The sequence below is a fragment of the Diabrotica virgifera genome, chromosome 8 (genome assembly GCF_917563875.1).
Source record: "Diabrotica virgifera virgifera chromosome 8, PGI_DIABVI_V3a".
Lineage (NCBI taxonomy): Eukaryota > Metazoa > Arthropoda > Insecta > Coleoptera > Chrysomelidae > Diabrotica > Diabrotica virgifera.
This window is the reverse complement of record NC_065450.1, coordinates 218,000,035-218,018,532: the sequence shown is the minus strand read 5'-3', so window position 1 is coordinate 218,018,532 and position 18,498 is coordinate 218,000,035. Positions and strand designations below refer to the sequence as shown.

Sequence of the window (18,498 nt, the reverse complement as noted above, 5' to 3'; positions counted from 1 at the left end):
TTATACTGTGACCTTGCTGGTTTCAGATATTCTGTCGACCTATAATACACTAAATACCAAAACGTTGTCTATGACTTTCTCTTAAATTTTAGCTGATCACCAAGATGTCGTTCCTGCGGTGTTGCCAATGTTTCATATTTACGGATTGACGATCCTTAGTATGTTCCAAATTAAACTGGGGGTTAAGATAGTCACCCTGCCAAAATTTACTCCAGAACTGTACATCGGTACCTTGAAGAAACATAAGCCAAATGTATTGTACTTAGCTCCACCCATAGGTAAGTGTTGATGTGACGCCTTTTAACTGAACTGACAAAATAATGCAGAACATTAACATACAAACGCACCAGCATCTTGCCCTGCTTTTCATTATCATCATAATTGGCTCTACAATCTATGATGGGTCTTGGCCTGTTCCAGAATCAGCTTCCATTCCTTCCTGTCTTTCGCATTGGCTTTCCAATTTCGTACTCTTAATACTCGTAAATAAAAAGCAGACAAACTCCAGTGCAAAAACTACCGTGGACTCTCTCTACTCTGTACAGCATATAAAGTCCTCACGTATATTATACACCAGCGGCTCCAACCACTAGCAGAAAATATTATTGGAGAGTATCCGACCGGCTTCCGGCGGGGAAGATCGACACTGGATCAAATATTTACAGTCAAACCTATCTTGAGCAAATCGTGGGAACACGATATTGATGCTCACAACGTGTTTGTAAACAGGCATACGACTCAGTCAAAAGGAACAAACTATACTATATATTGACTCATTAAAGCCACAATGGATGAAACTCAGGCATGTGTACGAATACAAAACCACTGGACAGACTTTTTCAAAATTTCGCAGGGACTAAAGCAGGGAGATGGGCTGGCCCCAACATTGTTATTGTTTAACCTGGCACTGGAGTATGCGGTTAGGCAAATGCAAACTGGACGAGGAAACCTACTGACCAACCGAACGGTTCAACTGGCCGCTTATGCCGATGATATTAATATTATGAGTAGAACATCAACAGGAGCACAGGAAACATACGCAGAGTTAAAAAACACAAACAAAAATGCTAGGTCTGGAGATTAACATAGAAAAAAACAAAAATAATGACTCAGACGAGAAGAAATAAGTCACCCAAAACATTATACATGAATATGACATTGAAACGGTTGGAAAGTTTACATACCTGGGAATAGAAATATATGCCGACGTATCAGAAGACGGAGAAATAGGGAAGAGAATAATGCAGGCAAACAGAGCTTATTTTGCCCTCTCCCATATATTTCGGTCTAAAAGTGTCCACCGAAATACAAAGATGAGAATCTATAAAACTTTAATTCGACCAATAACATGCTAAGGCAGTGAAGCCTGGGTCCTGAAAGAAACATCCAAAAACAAACTCGACACATTCGAAAGGAAAGTACTGAGGAGAATACTAGGACTTGTGAGGGAAAACGGAATCTTCAGAAGTCGATACAACAACGAACTTTATCAACTTTATAAGGAAGAACCCCTGTCAGACTTCATTAGAATACAAAGATTGCAAACATCTGATAAAAATGGGAGAGGATAGGCTACCAAAAAGAGTACTGAATGCTAGAATGCAGCGAAAGAGACCGGTTGGAAAGCCAAGAAAGCGCTGAGAAGACACAGTAAACAGCGACGCACAAGCCCTTTTAGAAGTCCGTGTATGGAGAAGAGCAGCCACAGACAAGCAAAGTTGGAGCAAAAAATAAAGGAGGCCAAGGCTTATTTTGGTCTGTAGTGCCGTAGAAGAAGAGGAAGAATACTCGTAACTCGTCTTGCACCTGGGCCTTAAATCGTGCTGTGGGCCTGCCTCTTCTTCTTACTCCATCCGGTCTTTGGTTATAAATGTGTTTCGACGGCTCCACCTCATTCATTCTCTCTAAGTGGCCTAGCCACCGCAGCCTGTTTATGTTGATAGATGTACCAATACTAGGCTCACTATAAAGGCGGTAAAGCTCAAAATTATAGCGTCTACGCCATAATCCGTTTTCCTGCGCGCCTTTGTAGACATATCTGGGGATTTTACGTTCAAAACAGCCTAGCCTTCTTCATCACTTTTCGTTATCGTCCACGTTTCTGATGCTTAAGTGAGGACGGGCTTGATAAGAGTTCTGTATATAAATATTTTTGTTCTTTTTGTGATTATGTTTTATGTTAAAAGTTTTTTTAATCCATAGTACGCTTATTTGTTAGATATAATTTCTGCAGATTTTGTGTTACTTTTAGTCCAGAGAAATAAGGTTTCTGTCGGGACACTTGAGCAGCCAAATGGTTTTTTTGGGTACTATATACCTAATGCATTATAAATACAAAAATGCCCGTCACAGTTCTGACGAGAATTTTAGTTATTAACAAATAAGGGTCAAAAGTGGTAGTTTTTTCTTTTAAATCGCTACAGATAAAAATAAGGTAAATTAATATCTTATTTAGAGTATTCGTCTTTTAGTAGATGAGCAATGGTTTAAAATGGCTGTTTTTGAATTTTGATCCGATCATTTGTTGCTTCGCTAATTGCAAAATAAGACTAAAATTTCGAAAATAAAAAATTAGCTATAACTTTTGCGAAAATGAACTTAAGACTTTGATATTGCATGAAAAGTTGAGACTACTAGTACTTATCATGCCCAAAAAATTTTAAGACGATTCGGCAATTAGTTTAAATTTTATTTGATTTGTTTATCGCAACGAGCTTTTTTTGCAATGTTATTGTTCAGAAAATAATAATGATACAGCAATTCTGTGGAAACCGCATAAAAGAAGAATACTTATGTTTTCAACATATTTTAAAAAATCAATAAAGTCATTTTTATCATTCCAAAAATATTTTACTAAAGTGGAGTCATTTTTGGCTTAAAAACAATTTAAATAGCTTTGTTAATATTGACTGTAGAGTAAATCCACTTTGGGATTTCAAAAGCTGGGATTTTTACACGAATTTAAAAAAATATACTTTTTGCCTAGGTTAATTGCGGTCAAAGTTAGCCACTTTTATTATTTAATTCACAGATACTTCTATATACATAAAATTCTCTTGTAACAGTGTTAGATATTATACTCCTCCGAAACGGCCTGTCCGATTTTTATGAAATTTTACACGTATATCCTGGATGACTAAGAATAGCTTTTAATCCATTTTTTATATCCATAAATTATAAGAGGGATTGCCCCCCTGAAATTGTTTTTTATTTTTTTGGACAAAATTGTCTACCTTAATTTTATATGGTGTAGAATTAAAAAATACATACAACCCTTAATTTTCACTCTTCTAGCACCAACCCCTATTTTTTAATAGCCATCTATATATTTAAATCTATAAAATTCTACTGTCACAGTGTTAGTTGCCATATTCCTATAGATAGAATCGGTCGTAATCTGTTTTTCATATCCCTGAGTGATAAGGAGGTTCCCCCTAGCCCTAACATTTTGTAATATTAGGTGGGGATATGTGTACATTGTGCAAAAAATCCGAATCGGAATATTTTTCCTAGCGGATGCGCAATGGCTTTCTGGACTAAAAAAACTTATTTGCAACCTGGCTGCTCAAGTGTCCCGAACATGGTATATTTTTGCCTTATTTCCCTGGCGTATTTAGTCTATTATATTTAGAGTCTAGATATACGAACTCTCATACTCCTTGGAAAGTATATATGTTCCAACCGTTAGATCTTCAGATTTTGCTGCTTGATTATTATTTGTACCCTTCATATACTTAGTTTTAATAGTGTTAACATGTAGCCCTCCCTATTCTTTTTGCTGCTGCATCCAATGCTGTGTTTTTTTATTATTGTGTATCTAAGTGTTTTTTTTTTAGTAAATTGTGTAATTGTTTTTTTTTAGTACATATTGTGTAAGTGTTAGTTATTAATATTATTTTCTGTTTCAGCTATATTTTTAGGAAAAGTTCCGCAAGTACAGGCGGAAGACTTAAAGTCAGTTAGAGCAGTAATTAACGGTGCAGCTCCTTTAGGGCAATTGGATGGTATAAGGTTAACGGAAAAAGCTAATAAAGATCTTCCAATACTCCAAGGTACGTTTTGTAATTGACCTTTATCTAGCTAAATGTAAAATTGATTATTCTTCTTATTTTGGCAACATAACCCTGGATGGGTATTTGCCTGTCTGGCAATGTCCTTCCATACATAGGTCTCTTATGCCCTTCTCCTCCAAGGTCTTACTCCCACGTAACATACATTGAACTAAATTTTTGATAATAAAAATTACTATTAAAAGAAAATATTAGTTGCAATATTTAAAATACATCCACAACAAAAAACTGCCATTTATAGTTATATGTATGGGATCGTCTGTGTTTGTCATTGTTTTCGTTGTTGTCATATTCATTTTTAGAACGACTCACTTTGATTCCAAATGCCGAAAATGTGGTCATGAACCTTTAAATGCGCATATTGTTTATACACTTCAGAGTTACTTTCGTACTTAAGGGTTTTTGACAACGCTGATTACGAATCTGGCATTATTTTTTTCTGAAAAACAAAATGGCGGATCCAACATGGTGAAAAGGAATTGAAAATATCAATCAAATCGCAATTTTTTTGTCTTTGGTAGTGTAAGGTCGCTGATTACAAATCTAAAATAATTTTTTTTAAAGAAAAGGGCGGATGTAATATGGCTAATAAAAATTCGAAAATTTTATTTTAAATGCGTATTTGTTTAAAATTTTACATCAAAAGGGACTTTTGACATTGCTGACTGATTAAAAATACATTTTCTTTATGAAGTAAAATGTTCAAAACATATTACTTATGTACAACCACCCATACATTCACAACAATCGCCAGAATCATGTACCTAATATTGGGACCGTGCAAGTTAGGAAAAGCGACACCTGGTTTCATAGCTCGGCAACTTTTTTCGCACTTTTAATTATATTGGCCAATCATATTGGTCCTGGTTACTGGGCAATTCTCAAGGCCATAGCCCAAAAAAATTATAAGAAAAAAAGTAATATTAAGGTTATGTTATTAAAAGGTAAACAATTGTATGTAGTGAATAAAATTAATTATTAAAATGCACTACTACAAGCAAAATACAATTTATTAAATTTACTTTTATATAATAATTGCATATCATATCAATATTGTGGAGCAACATATAATTTTTCTTCATCATTGACAGTAGATATGAAATATACGTCAGTTTGACAATTTCAATTGACAATGAATTAATATTTAAGAAAGTTGCAAGATTTCTCCGCTATTCGCGCACGATCGTTTCTCGTATCCCCTCCAAGTACTTGCACACGGCGAACACGTTGTTTCCCACTTTTGTATTCAAACAACTGCCAGCAACGCATAGGCAGTTATAGGCAGCTAAACCAAAGTGATTATGTATCTTTTTACTATATATTTTAAGATTAATAAACAATAGTCGCAGAATTTTGTACTTTTTGAATGTTTCTTTGCAAAATTTTGATTATTTCAAGCATATTTTCACTATTTATGTAGTAACAAATGTAAGACATTTATTGTTACTAAATCTTAAGTTAACTTACATCGTGCATTACTACATACTCAAAAAAGAACAACCTGCTTTACAGCAATAAAATTGATAAACTTCAAAACGTTTTACAGCGTTTTCAATATACGCGTTCTTTTTCACTTTCTCTGTCGGCCAAAATAACCTCGGATATGGCTCACTTGTTCCTAAGCTATGAACCAGAATACATCCCGTAATCCAGTCTGATCCTTTTACCTACGTATTACGACCAATGAACTGTCAATACGGATGGAATAGGCACCACGGTTCTTAGACATTACTAATAAAGTCTAATGACCGTGAATAGTGTAGCGGAAGAGAAATCTTGGCCGATCCCCGTATAACAGTAAACACCTCGAGAATGACGTAATCGGATGTGCTAGGCCTCGCCGGAGAATTCTGGAAGGTACGTCACGTAGGCGGAACAAGCCGATAGCTCGAGATGGGAGTCGATTGTTCCAGAATAACAACTGGGTATAAATACGGGCATATTTTGTGAATAAGTTTAGTGTATCAGATAAATTCGTCTGTAACTTATATAAATAAAGTCGTATATAAATTACGAACCGCTAGTTTTATTGTAATTAGAAGTAATTACACTAATCACGCTACAGTTGGTGTCAGGTGTGGGGTAAACTTAGTGCGATATAAATAAGTGAATTACAGAGAGACTTTAAAAGACTTTTGAACTTTATTCGTCGGGAATAACCGGAGTGCGTTGATTGTTCGGTATTCGGAAAGACTTAAAAGACATTGTGAAAAGTACGTGTGTGCCGACTAAAGATGTTGCTAGAAGAACTCTCGCTAAAACAGCTCCGTGAACAATTAGAAGAGTACGAGCAAGATGCCAGTGGGTCCAAGAAAGTCCTGAAAGCACGACTCGAGGAGGTCCTCAAGAAGAATGGAGAGGACCCAAAGACGTTCCACTTCCAGACAGCAGAACAAGCGATCTTATCGAAATTTGAAAGTGTTTCTCAAGTAATTAAAGAAGTTAGTAGACAGAACAACGAGAAACTTGAAGAAGTTAGTAGAAAAAGCGACGAGAAATTCGAAAACGTTGCTAAAAGATTCGACGAGACTTCTCAAAAGATTGATGAAACTTTTAAAGAGGTCTGTAGGCAAAACAACGAAAAACTTGAAGAAGTTTGTAAACAGAACAATGAGAAATTTGAAGAAGTTTCTAGAACATTCGATAAGATACAGAAAAGTGTAGACGACAATAAAGAAATGTTAGAAGAGAAGATCAAACAACTAGAGACTATGGTAACCAATACGAAAGTTCTACCTTCAGTTAATGCAGTAGTTTTGGCCGTAGAAGAGAAGATCAAAGAATTAGAGAGCATGATAACCGATACAAAAGTGCAACCGTCAGTTAATGCAGTAGCTTTAGATCCTGTAGTGAAAGATGAACTACCGAGAGACGAAATGTCGCATAATATGAGATTCAAATTACCACCATTTGATGGAAAGTCCTCTTGGTCCATATATCTTAGACAATTTGAAGCTATTGCGACCGCCAATCATTGGACCGAACAGGAAAAGGCTGTTTCCTTGACTGCTGCTTTGCGAGGTGATGCTGCAGATATATTAAGATCAATTCCTAAGGGTCAAGAAAATTGTTACCAGACCTTGTTCACTCGTCTAGAAAAACGCTATGGAGATGCCCATCTACAACAAGTATACAAAGCACAACTGCGAAGTAGAAGTCAACGAGCAAGTGAGAATCTGCAAGAATTTGAAGCAGATGTGGCTCGTGTGGTGCGGTTGGCTTATCCAGAGGTGCCAGACAGCGTTTTAGAAGAAATTGCAGTAGATACCTTCGTCAATGGGCTGAAAGATAATGAACTACAGAAAGCTTTACGACTAGCAAGGCCGAAAGTTTTAGATGAAGCACTTGCTATTGCATTGGAACACGAAACGGCTAGTCAAACTTCACGAGGCCATAGAGTAAGAACCATTGAAGAAAGTGACGAACACAACGATGAACGTCTGGAGGAAATGATACGGAGGGTGATTCGTGACACGATGCCGAAGAGACGCATGAAGAGGGCTGGAAGAGTTGGTTCAAATACAGATGCTTCCTCGATACGGCCATGCAGTGAAAGTTGTAATCACCGGCTTAAAGTAGATGAACAGCTTTGCCCTGTGAGACGAACTACCGTCGTTAATGAGCAATGGCAGCCACAACAGTTACAAGAAGCCCAAGAAGACGATCCATGTATAAAAAGAGTATTGGATTGGATGCGTCGAGGTGAGAGACCTAGTTGGCAAAACATTAGTGCATGTAGTCCGGAAGTCAAGGCCTACTGGAGCCAATGGAATTGCCTGATACTAAAAGATGATCTTCTGTACAGAACCTTTGAGAACGATGATGGTACAGAATCTAAGCTTCAGTTGATTGTACCTAAAAGTAAAGTGTCAGAAGTATTGCGTCAGTTGCATGACGGTACATCAGGTGGACACTTTGGTATTACGAAGACTCTGCAAAAGGTTCGAGAACGGTTCTATTGGGTGAACTGTAAAGATGATGTAAGAAGATGGTGCCAGAAATGTGAACTGTGTGCATCCGGTAATGGTCCAGTTGGTAAAAAGAGAGCACCCATGAGACAGTACAATGTTGGCAGTCCTATGGAAAGAGTAGCAATCGACATTGCAGGTCCATTTCCAGAAACTGATGCTGGAAATAAATACATCCTGGTAGCCATGGATTATTTTACGAAATGGACCGAGGCCTATGCATTACCAAATCAAGAAGCTGCTACCGTTGCAGAGGTACTTGTTAAAGAATTCTTCAGCCGATTTGGTGTTCCCTTGGAGATCCACTCCGACCAAGGGCGAAACTTTGAGTCAGCTCTTTTCCAAAACGTTTGTAAATTGATTGGTGTCAATAAGACCAGAACAACACCCCTGCATCCTCAATCAGATGGGATGGTCGAGAGGATGAACCGAACGATGGGTAAACACTTGTCCAAAGTTGTATCTGAACATCAGCGAGATTGGGACCAACACATTCATTTATTCCTGATGGCCTACCGCTCGGCCGTAAATGAAACTACAGGTCAAACACCAACCTGCCTGATGTTGGGTCGTGAAGTTCGGTTGCCCTGCGACCTAGAGTTTGGCTGCGGACCTTCCGAGGAACATGTTGCAGGCGAAGACTACGTTGACCGCCTGAAATTACGAATGAACAACATTCATGAACTTGCCCGACAACACATCCAGATAGCCAGTGACAGAATGAAAGATCAATATGATTCTCGATGCAAGAATGAAAGCTTCGAAGTAGGTGATCTTGTCTGGCTTTATAATCCGCAACGTCGTCGAGGCTTATGTCCTAAACTGCAAAGACAATGGGAAGGTCCATATGAAGTTAAGAAGAAAATAAATGACGTAATATATAGAATTAAGAAGTTGCCAAACGGTAAACCAAAAGTTATTCACATAAATCGTCTTGCGCCATATGCTGGCTCAAATGAAACAGAAGAAGCACGAGTCCTCCAACAGGAGATGAAAGATGTCGCACAGCCAAGTTTTAATCAATTTATGTCAAATTACGCAGCGAGAAAGAGTGCTAGATTCGGCGTGACCACAGAAGTTCAGCAAGATCTGTTTGGTGTTCCAGAAAACGTCTCTCTGGCCCACTGTGTTGCCCAAGACCTCGAGATGACTAAAGGAATATCGTCCGTATTCAATAGAAAGTTCGGCCGCCTGGACGAGTTAAGAAATCAGCAGCCTAAAATTGGAAGAGTACTGCGATTGGAAGATGGTCCTCGATCTTTGCTGTATATGGTGACCAGAAAGTCTTATACGGACACGCCAAGCTACGAGAACATATGGCGTGCTCTAACTAATTTGAAGAAAATCGTGTGTAATTATGACATCAAAAATTTGGCTTTACCAAAAATAGGCCATGCAGTAGAAAATCTGGATTGGAAGATTGTGAGAAGCATGCTTGAAGTGGTCTTCAGAGGAACTGGTGTACAAATCACTGTGTGTTGCATGAACCCGAAGATGTCGTACCCTTCAAAGACAGTAGACTGTTATTTCTTCTTGAAGGGTGTATGCAGAGCTGGAGAGTCGTGTAGATTCCGCCATCCTGGGCCTTCATTTAGAGTTGCTGATCGAGACGCTCAGATCTTAAGAGGGGAGCAGTGTAGCGGAAGAGAAATCTTGGCCGATCCCCGTATAACAGTAAACACCTCGAGAATGACGTAATCGGATGTGCTAGGCCTCGCCGGAGAATTCTGGAAGGTACGTCACGTAGGCGGAACAAGCCGATAGCTCGAGATGGGAGTCGATTGTTCCAGAATAACAACTGGGTATAAATACGGGCATATTTTGTGAATAAGTTTAGTGTATAAGATAAATTCGTCTGTAACTTATATAAATAAAGTCGTATATAAATTACGAACCGCTAGTTTTATTGTAATTATTGTTTGTTTTTTAACCAAGAGGAGTTATTCAAATTTACCGCGCCGTAATGCTTGTTTCTAATTGGTCCAACCGCAGGCAAGTTTACTCCATTGTTATTAAATTTTGACACTAATGACATTTATCAAATTTTGGCACCTCTGTCATTTAATAGGTTAATTAAGTATATCTCGATTTTTTGTGTTTTCTGCATTATTCCTTTAATTTTTAGATTTTTAGTCTACTTTTATAGACAAACAGTTGTTTTTAGAACACTTTAGCGATGTGTTAGTAATATATAATATGTATGGATTATCATCGAAAGCTGATATGATCAACGAAAAAAGAAGATGAATTTGGTGACTTTTCTAGTAACTTTCTTGGGTGTAAATCTGTCTTTTTAGTTTACTCCTCTTGGTTAAAAAATCAACTATAGAAGTAATTACACTAATCACGCTACAATAGGCACGAAGAAAATTAATGCAGCCACGATACAAGAGAGAGGTCCTAGAGAGAGACAGACAAGGTGATGGAAATTTTGACAGGCCGTGTAATTTGAGTTGCCTATATCAACTTAAATCGGGGAAATGGACCTCATATTTTTTTAACTTGGTATGGGCTGATGGGGCAGTATTTCCAAATTTAAATACTTTTTTGTATTTAAATACGTCAGAACTCTCTTCTTCATTAAAAGAAGTACTGGTTTTAATCTGTCTTTTTGTCATTGTCATTAAGTGAAACACAATAAAATTACTTAGGTATATTTATTAAATATATTATGGCGCAGTTCTAAAACCTACAAAATAGAATATGCCAAAAACAAAGACTAAAACCAATACTTCTTTTAATGAAAAAGAGAGTTCTGACGTACTGAAATACAAATGAAGGGATTTAATGCGGTCAGAATGAGAGCAATAGCCAGGGAAAGAGGGAAGATAATCGCCATCTTTCGTAAACAAACAAATTGATAGTGGTAGACGGTAGTTGAAGGTTGTAATAATAAATATTTTACATCAAAAGACATGAGAGACTATTTTGTAGAGGATTGAAATCTATATTAATAATAAAAACAACTGTTAAAATTGTTCTACGAATTAAACATATTCCAAAATTTTGTAAAAAATTTTATTCAGTTTTCATGCCAAAGTTAACATGCCAAAGTTAAGTTAGGCCACACACAGTGCAATAACGCTCAGACACTGGGCCACAATTTAATAATATTTCTTTCGAATTTAATTCTTTATTATAAAGCTTCATTTATATAGGCAACTAAAATTACACGGCGTGTCAAAATTTCCATCACCTTGTCTGTCTCTCTCTAGAACCTCTCTCTTGTATGTTGGTGGCAATCTCGCTTCACTATTTGAATGGGACAGGGCCATTCCATCCGTATTGACAGTTCATTGATTACGACTCTACGATAGTACTACAAAACAACTGTAAACATGAAAATCTCCAGACTTTTTTTCGCCTCATGACCAGGTTTTCAGCATTTGGAACCACTGTGCGACGTATTGAGAACGAGTTCCTCCAACGTGCTGGCTATAATTACGATGTCATCATCGAAGCTGAGGTGGTTTAGTTTGTTGTCATTAATTAACCAATTAGCAACTCCTTGTCTCATTGTCTAACTCCTCTCTTAATGGAGATGGAATATGCATTTTCACTAGTTGTACTAGCATAATTGCGCTTTCATATATATTATGTATTCATCATCATCCTACCTTCTGCATCCAAAGCTGAACATAGGCCTCCCCTAATTTCTTCCAGTTTACTCGGTCTTGGGCTTGTTGCAACCAATTTCCAGCAATCCTCTTGACGTTGTCTGTCCATCATGTAGTTGGTCTACCTCTACTTCTTCTGTATTCTTCTTCTCTACTATTATGTATTACTTGCCTATATTTCTAATCTATTCTACAATTATTAATAGCTTGTTCTAGGCCCACATCTCTATACTATCAATTACCTTTTAATATTGTTCTGAAACTATTTTCTTGTATTTTTGTAATTAACTATTTTTAATGGGAAATAAGCCACAATTTTACTAAAAAATGATTTTATTAACGTTTCCACGTCCAAATCGGATGCCGTTGTCAAAATACAAAAAATATTAATAAATTGAACAAAAATGTTGTTGCTTAGTAAAAAATTCTTCTAATAATTTATTTATTCTGATTCATTTATACAGGCAATTCAGACATATATTATACATTTTAAAGTAGAAGACTTTAAAATGATATTGTCAATATTTATGAGTTGCGTTCCTAGGACAACTTTACTGAAAGATACTTCATTCGATTACATGAAATCAACCATAACTCGAGAGTTTCCGTCACAAAGAAAATCATAGCATGTGATCTGTCTTTAAAAAGCAACCACATGCAACGGTGACAGTAAAATGCTCACGCTAGAGATTTTATAGTAAATCACGAGGGAAAACCAGGAAAAAACCTCGTGATACTATCTCGAGATCGTAAGTATTAGGTCTTACTTTAGTTTACTCTCAAAACTAATACCAAATTCTGACCTTGATATGTACATATGTTATTTTAAATTATAAATAATATTAATAATACATAGATATATAAATAATACTAAAATATAAAGTGTACTAACTCGATATGTTATTGACTTACTAATCATGGTATTTTCTTTCTATTGACTTCCTCTTTTAGTATGGGTAACCACATCCTACTGCAGTCTACCGAGGAATTTGCAACACATTTGGTTTCATTTAGCATAATTAGAGCTGCTTCTTTGATTTTTCTCTTTTTACTATCTGTTTCTTTCAGGACTATACTTGAATCTATCCACTGAACTCTATGTTCATTATCCCATGCGTGTTGACTTATTTGAGATCTATCAAATTCTCTATTTTTAATATAAGACTGATGTTCACTTATTATAACGTTTAATGGTCTTGATGGTTCACCTAAATAAAATTGTTCGCATTCACAAGGTAATTTATAAATACAATTTTTTGTTCTTTCTTGTTCACTGTTAGGTTTAGTTTTAGATAGAATAGATCTCAATGTATTTGTTGTTTTGAATGTTGTTGAAATGTTGAATTTATTTCCTATTGTTTTAAGTTTCTCAGATAGTCCTTTTATATATGGTATTGATATTTTCCTCGTATTATTTCTTGTGAATGTTATAGGATCCTGTTCTAAGTTGTTCTGTTCCATTCGATCCAATCTTGACAATTCCTTATTTATAAACGATAAAAGATAATCATTTTTTAATAAAACAGATGTTAATAATTGTTTTTCTTCTAAGAATGAATTTTCGTTAGAACAAGTAATTTTGGCTTTATCATATAAGGATTTAATGATTCCCTTTTAACGTTGATTTTATGATTTTATTTGTAATCGAGATATCAGTTGGTGTGTGTTGGTTTTCTAGACACTTGAGTCTCATATCCAGTATCCTTCTTTGAGACTAAAACATGAATGAATAAAAATAAACTATCTTTCAATAAAGTTGTCCCAGGAACGCAACTGATAAATATTGACAATATAATTTTAAAGACTTTAAAATGTATAATATATGTCTGAATTGCCGATATAAATGAGTCAGATTAAATAAATTATTAGAATAATTTTTTACTAAGTAACAACATTTTTGTTTAATTTATTAATATTTTTTGTATTTTGACAACGGCATCCGATTTGGACGTCGAAACGTTAATAAAATCATTTTTTCAAATTAAATTGTGACTTATTTCCCATTAAAAATAGTTAATTACCTTTTAATAGTATTTCATTTGATAAATTACATAAACTATTTTAATTTTACACGTTCATATCTTTAGGTTATGGTTTAACTGAAACATCACCTGCGGTAATAACCACTCGACTAGCAGAGTACAACAAAGAAAGTGCGAAGGGTTCCCTCGGAAGGCCAGTTCCCAACACTACGTTGAAAATAGTTAATCCCGAGGACCCATCAGGAGCTCCCTTGGGACCAAACCAGCTCGGGGAGCTGTTGGTGAAGGGACCTCAAGTCATGAAAGGGTACTTAAATCGACCAGAGGAGAACATTTTTGTGGACGGATGGATGAGAACGGGAGATATGATGTATTACAATGACGACGGATTTTTATTCATTCAGGATAGACTGAAGGAGTTGATAAAAGTTAAAGGATTCCAGGTTGGTAATAAACATTTTATCTAATTTTCTTTTTCACAAATTACCTTCTTCTTCGTGTGCCATATCAGAATTATCCGACGTTGGCGATCACCATTGCGAAGGCTTCTAGATCTTCTGCAACATGGAATAATAATTATTGTCATGCATTTGATATCTGATTCCATTTACGAATATTTTTAACTAAGAAACCTTCTTTCTTCCAACATTTTTATGGCCTTCTAAGGATCAGTTTAGCCTTTAAGGATCAGTTGTAGTATTCTATATCGACTACTCCTCACTATATGAGTCAGATAAGACATTTTTCGGTCTTCAACAGTCTTTAGCAAGTCTCTATCTTTGTCGACCCTCCCTAATACATTCTCATTAGTTTTTCTTTCTATCCAAGCATTCGTCTATAAATCGAAATTTCCAATGCTTCAATTCTGTCAAAACTTCGACAACATACAAGAGTACAGAGTATATAGCACTTAACCATTCCTTTCCTTAGCTCTAAACTGAAATGATTATTGCAACGAAATATCTTTTCAGTTTTATGTCTTGATCTAGTTGGTTCTTGTGTAGCTGGTATTGAAGCTCTGCATCTGGCTGTGGATTACGACAAAAGATTAAAAATTTGGTTTTTTGAGTTTATTTTAATGCTCATTTCCTCTCCTATTCGTGAATACGAGCAATCAAAATTTAGAGACCTTAAGACCTTTCTGACAGAATTTTATTCCATCTGGCTGTCTCGCAAGTACCTTTTTAAATAACTGGTCCGAGTATACATTGAACAATGTTGGGGACAAAATGCAACCTCGTCTGACTCCTCGTTGTATGAAGATTTCGTCGGTGTAGTTATCTCCAATTTTTATGATAGCAGTTTTGATTCCAGTACACATTTTTAATGGCACGAATATCTTTGTCGTTTATTCCTATATGTGTTAGCATCTGACTAATTTTACATGCTGTACTTTATCGAATGCCTTTTCGAAGTCTACGATTCATGCAAATACATCTTCTCTTTAATCGCGCCATTTTTGTAATAGAATGGCACAAAAGTGCCTCCCTAGTTCCCATAGTATTTCTAAAACCACACTGGGTATCTTCGAGATCTTCTTCGCATTTGCTTCTAATTCTGTTGTGAAGTATTCTTAGGAAAATCTAAGGAGTGTGTCAGTAAACTAATTAATCGATATTCTAAGCATTTTCTAGCATTGCGTTCTCAAATTATATAATCTCCATTATTTGACAATTCAGGAGCTTGGAGGAGTAATAGTCTAAGAGCTAGTGAACCCTCCGACTAACGGTCGGAGGCCGATTTCGCAATTTTCAAAATTTTCAATCGCTCATATAACGAAAACTATTAACTTAAGAGAAAAATCACTAAAGACGTTTTCTGTTTGAAATGATTCAAAAAACATAAAAAAAATTTGTTCGATGCAAAAAGAATAATTTTAGGAAAAACCCCCTAATCTTTCCCCTCGCCTGGCAAGGTCTTATGCTCTTCAGAATCGCCTCTCATTGTACACATTTCTTCTGAATGACTTACTCAAACACATACTTAAATTTAAACCTTACAGGAGAAAGTTTATTTTACCCCCCAAATTTGCACTTTTCGATTCACCTGGTAGATACACGTGCACCACTGAGGCCTGCCAGGTCATGGTTTTTAGCCTTGGTGTGCTATGAATTATCACTAGTAAAATTTCTAGCCTTACAGGACGACCGTTAGTAGGAGGGTTCACTAGCTCTTAGACTATAAGGGTGAACTGCAAAAACGATGTTTCGGGAAAACTGAAAAGTTTACAAACATGTTAGAATAGTAAAGTTGAACAAGTGATCCTACTAGATTATGCGGTTTATCATCGCATTTCTACTATAGCGTGCGGTCTACCGAGGGATACGGTGTATATTCTGTATTATTACCATGCCGACAAAAAATCATTACAAAGTGAATAAAACGTGTAAATCTTAGGAACTATTATTTTAATTTTACGGCTTGTTCCCAACTAAAATAGTAAATTGATACAGTACGTAAATCGTTCTACTGGACATAGGGAATATACATTGAGATCATTTTGGCAACTGCGCTAACCTGTTTTAGTTGAAACTTCTGTTCGAATACGAGTTTCTGGTGCAATAGAGCTGTTACAACGAATAGAATGAATGATTTTGAATGCAAGGCAGTCCATAAATAAATCAAAAACAAAGATTATGACTCATGAATTAATAATTTTACTTTAATTTTTAAAATATCTTTTATTTAAAAACTAATTTTCAAATTAAACAGACACAGTTTTCTCAAAAATAGTTCTACTACAATGTCATGTTTTGACGTTTATTTGTGTCAGCCGAAATTATTTGTCAATTTTGAGGTTAATGCATCTTAATTCTAACAACTATATTTTCATTGAAACAGCGGAGTTGCCACAATTATCTTAATTTAATGCAATGTACGTATTTATGTATCTAAATATATACGATGTATGTTCCCTATGTCCAGCTGAACGATTTACGCACTGTATAATAAAGTATTAACTTGTAAAATTACTATAATAATCCTTCTTATTTATGCCTTATATTCACTTTGTAAAGATGGTTTTTGTCGGTGTCACGTTCTATCGGTAAATCGGCTCACCACTACAATCTTTTCTCAGAAACATGGAACAAACTAATGAAAGGCGCCTTTGTAAGCGGAAAGTTTATCGCCAAGTACGAATAAAAATTACAATATACAATAAACTTTATGCAAATTTAGTTTCTCTACTATTATGCAAATTATACCCTAATCTTTTCCTACGGTATGGAAATCCTTCAGGTAGATCTTAAAAACTAAAGAGGATTTTGCAAGATTTTTATGAAATAAAAAAGAAGTTTAATACTTTTTATTCTATAAAAATAAACATCCCTAGTGTTTTTAATAAAATTCACAAAGAAAGTTTCAATTGAATTCAATTTGATTTTCATCTACGGTTTCTACGTCTTCTGTATCTCACCAATTAAAGCTGCTAAACTACAGAATTACAGAAACACCGGCGCGTTATTAGAGAAGGGGCAAACCTTGAACGGAAACGCAACGAAAGCCTGTGGGTTCGCCCTTACTCTTCTAAATGATTATGCAGTTCAGTTTCTGACATGAATGGATTGGTATATTATTTCTTACCAAATTTTAGGAGTATGCTGGGCGAAACATGCTGTTATAATATACAGACGCATTCTTTAAAAGTATGTGAGGAAGATGAGACTGTTTTTAAAATGACCATTTTTCGGGTTCGCCTTTACTCCTCCAAGCTCCTGAATTTTACGAGGCTGTATATATTTTTGTTCTATTTTAATGTCATTGAGGTAGATTTAAAAAGAATTGTTTTCCTTTCAGGTGGCTCCGGCCGAACTTGAAGAAATAATCCGGGACTTCCCAGATGTCCTCGACGCAGCCGTGATCGGCATTCCTCACGAAATGGAGGGCGAAGTTCCCAGGGCCTACATAGTTGCCAAACCTAACTCAAAAATTGACGTAGACCAATTAAAGAATCATGTCCATGCGAAGGTGGCCCCGTACAAACAGTTGAAAGGTGGAGTTTCTGTTGTCGATAGTATTCCAAAGAATGCCAGTGGAAAAACGTTGAGAAGAGAGTTGAAGCAAATGTATGAGAAAGAACTTAAGTAATTTTTATTGTTGTTTTTATATATTATGTTTTTTTTTTTTTTTTTTTATTTATTAAACACCAATAAGATGCTTAAGAACATTACAATCTGATCAAATAATGTGATCAATGAGCAACTTATTTCTAACCTAAATTACTACTAAAAAAACTTAATACTAAGGACAAACTCGATAGTACCCCCTAGGTTCTGTTAATATATTGCACAAATTTTAACTTGTACCATCACTTGCACCGTGCACTATTTTTCACTTAACTAACTCGAAGGGTTTCTTCCTCTTGAGTCTTCTAGCTAGATCCGTGTTGTCGAGGAGCTGGATGGCCTCAACATTGACGTGTTGAAGAAGTCGTTGTTCGTGACTCTTGGCAAATTTTTCTATGGTCTTGTTAACAGTATCCATGTCTAGGTCCCTATGGAGATCACTGTTCCTATAGTACCATGGAGCGTTGACAATGCTCCTTAGCACTTTGTTTTGGAATCGTTGAATGATAATTAAATTTGTATTACTAGCGCAGCCCCATAGTTGGATGCCATATGTCCATATAGGTTTTATAATCTGTTTATACAAAAGTATTTTATTGTAGATTGAGAGAGTGGATTGTCTTCCCAATAGCCAATACATTTTTTTATACTTCATGTTAAGCTGTTCTCGTTTCTTTTTAACATGGGCCTTCCAGCGTAGCCTAGCGTCTAGTGTAATACCCAAATACTTTGCGGTGTCGGCATATGGTATCTGAGTATTATTTAAGTTAACAGGAATGTATTGATTTTTCTTG

At 35.8% G+C, this 18,498-nt stretch overlaps 1 protein-coding gene across 1 annotated transcript in view; it reads left to right on the top strand.

Moving 5' to 3' along the window:
- LOC114336561 (uncharacterized) overlaps positions 1-17,805 on the top strand; it is a 93,804-nt gene extending 75,999 nt beyond the window's left edge. The window contains exons 5-8 of the mRNA XM_028286929.2: positions 93-278; positions 3,909-4,052; positions 13,743-14,080; positions 17,436-17,805. Coding sequence (XP_028142730.2) covers positions 93-278; positions 3,909-4,052; positions 13,743-14,080; positions 17,436-17,726 — 959 coding nt within the window. The 3' untranslated portion in view covers positions 17,727-17,805. The remainder of the gene's footprint in view (positions 1-92; positions 279-3,908; positions 4,053-13,742; positions 14,081-17,435) is intronic.
- Positions 17,806-18,498: the final 693 nt, after the last annotated feature.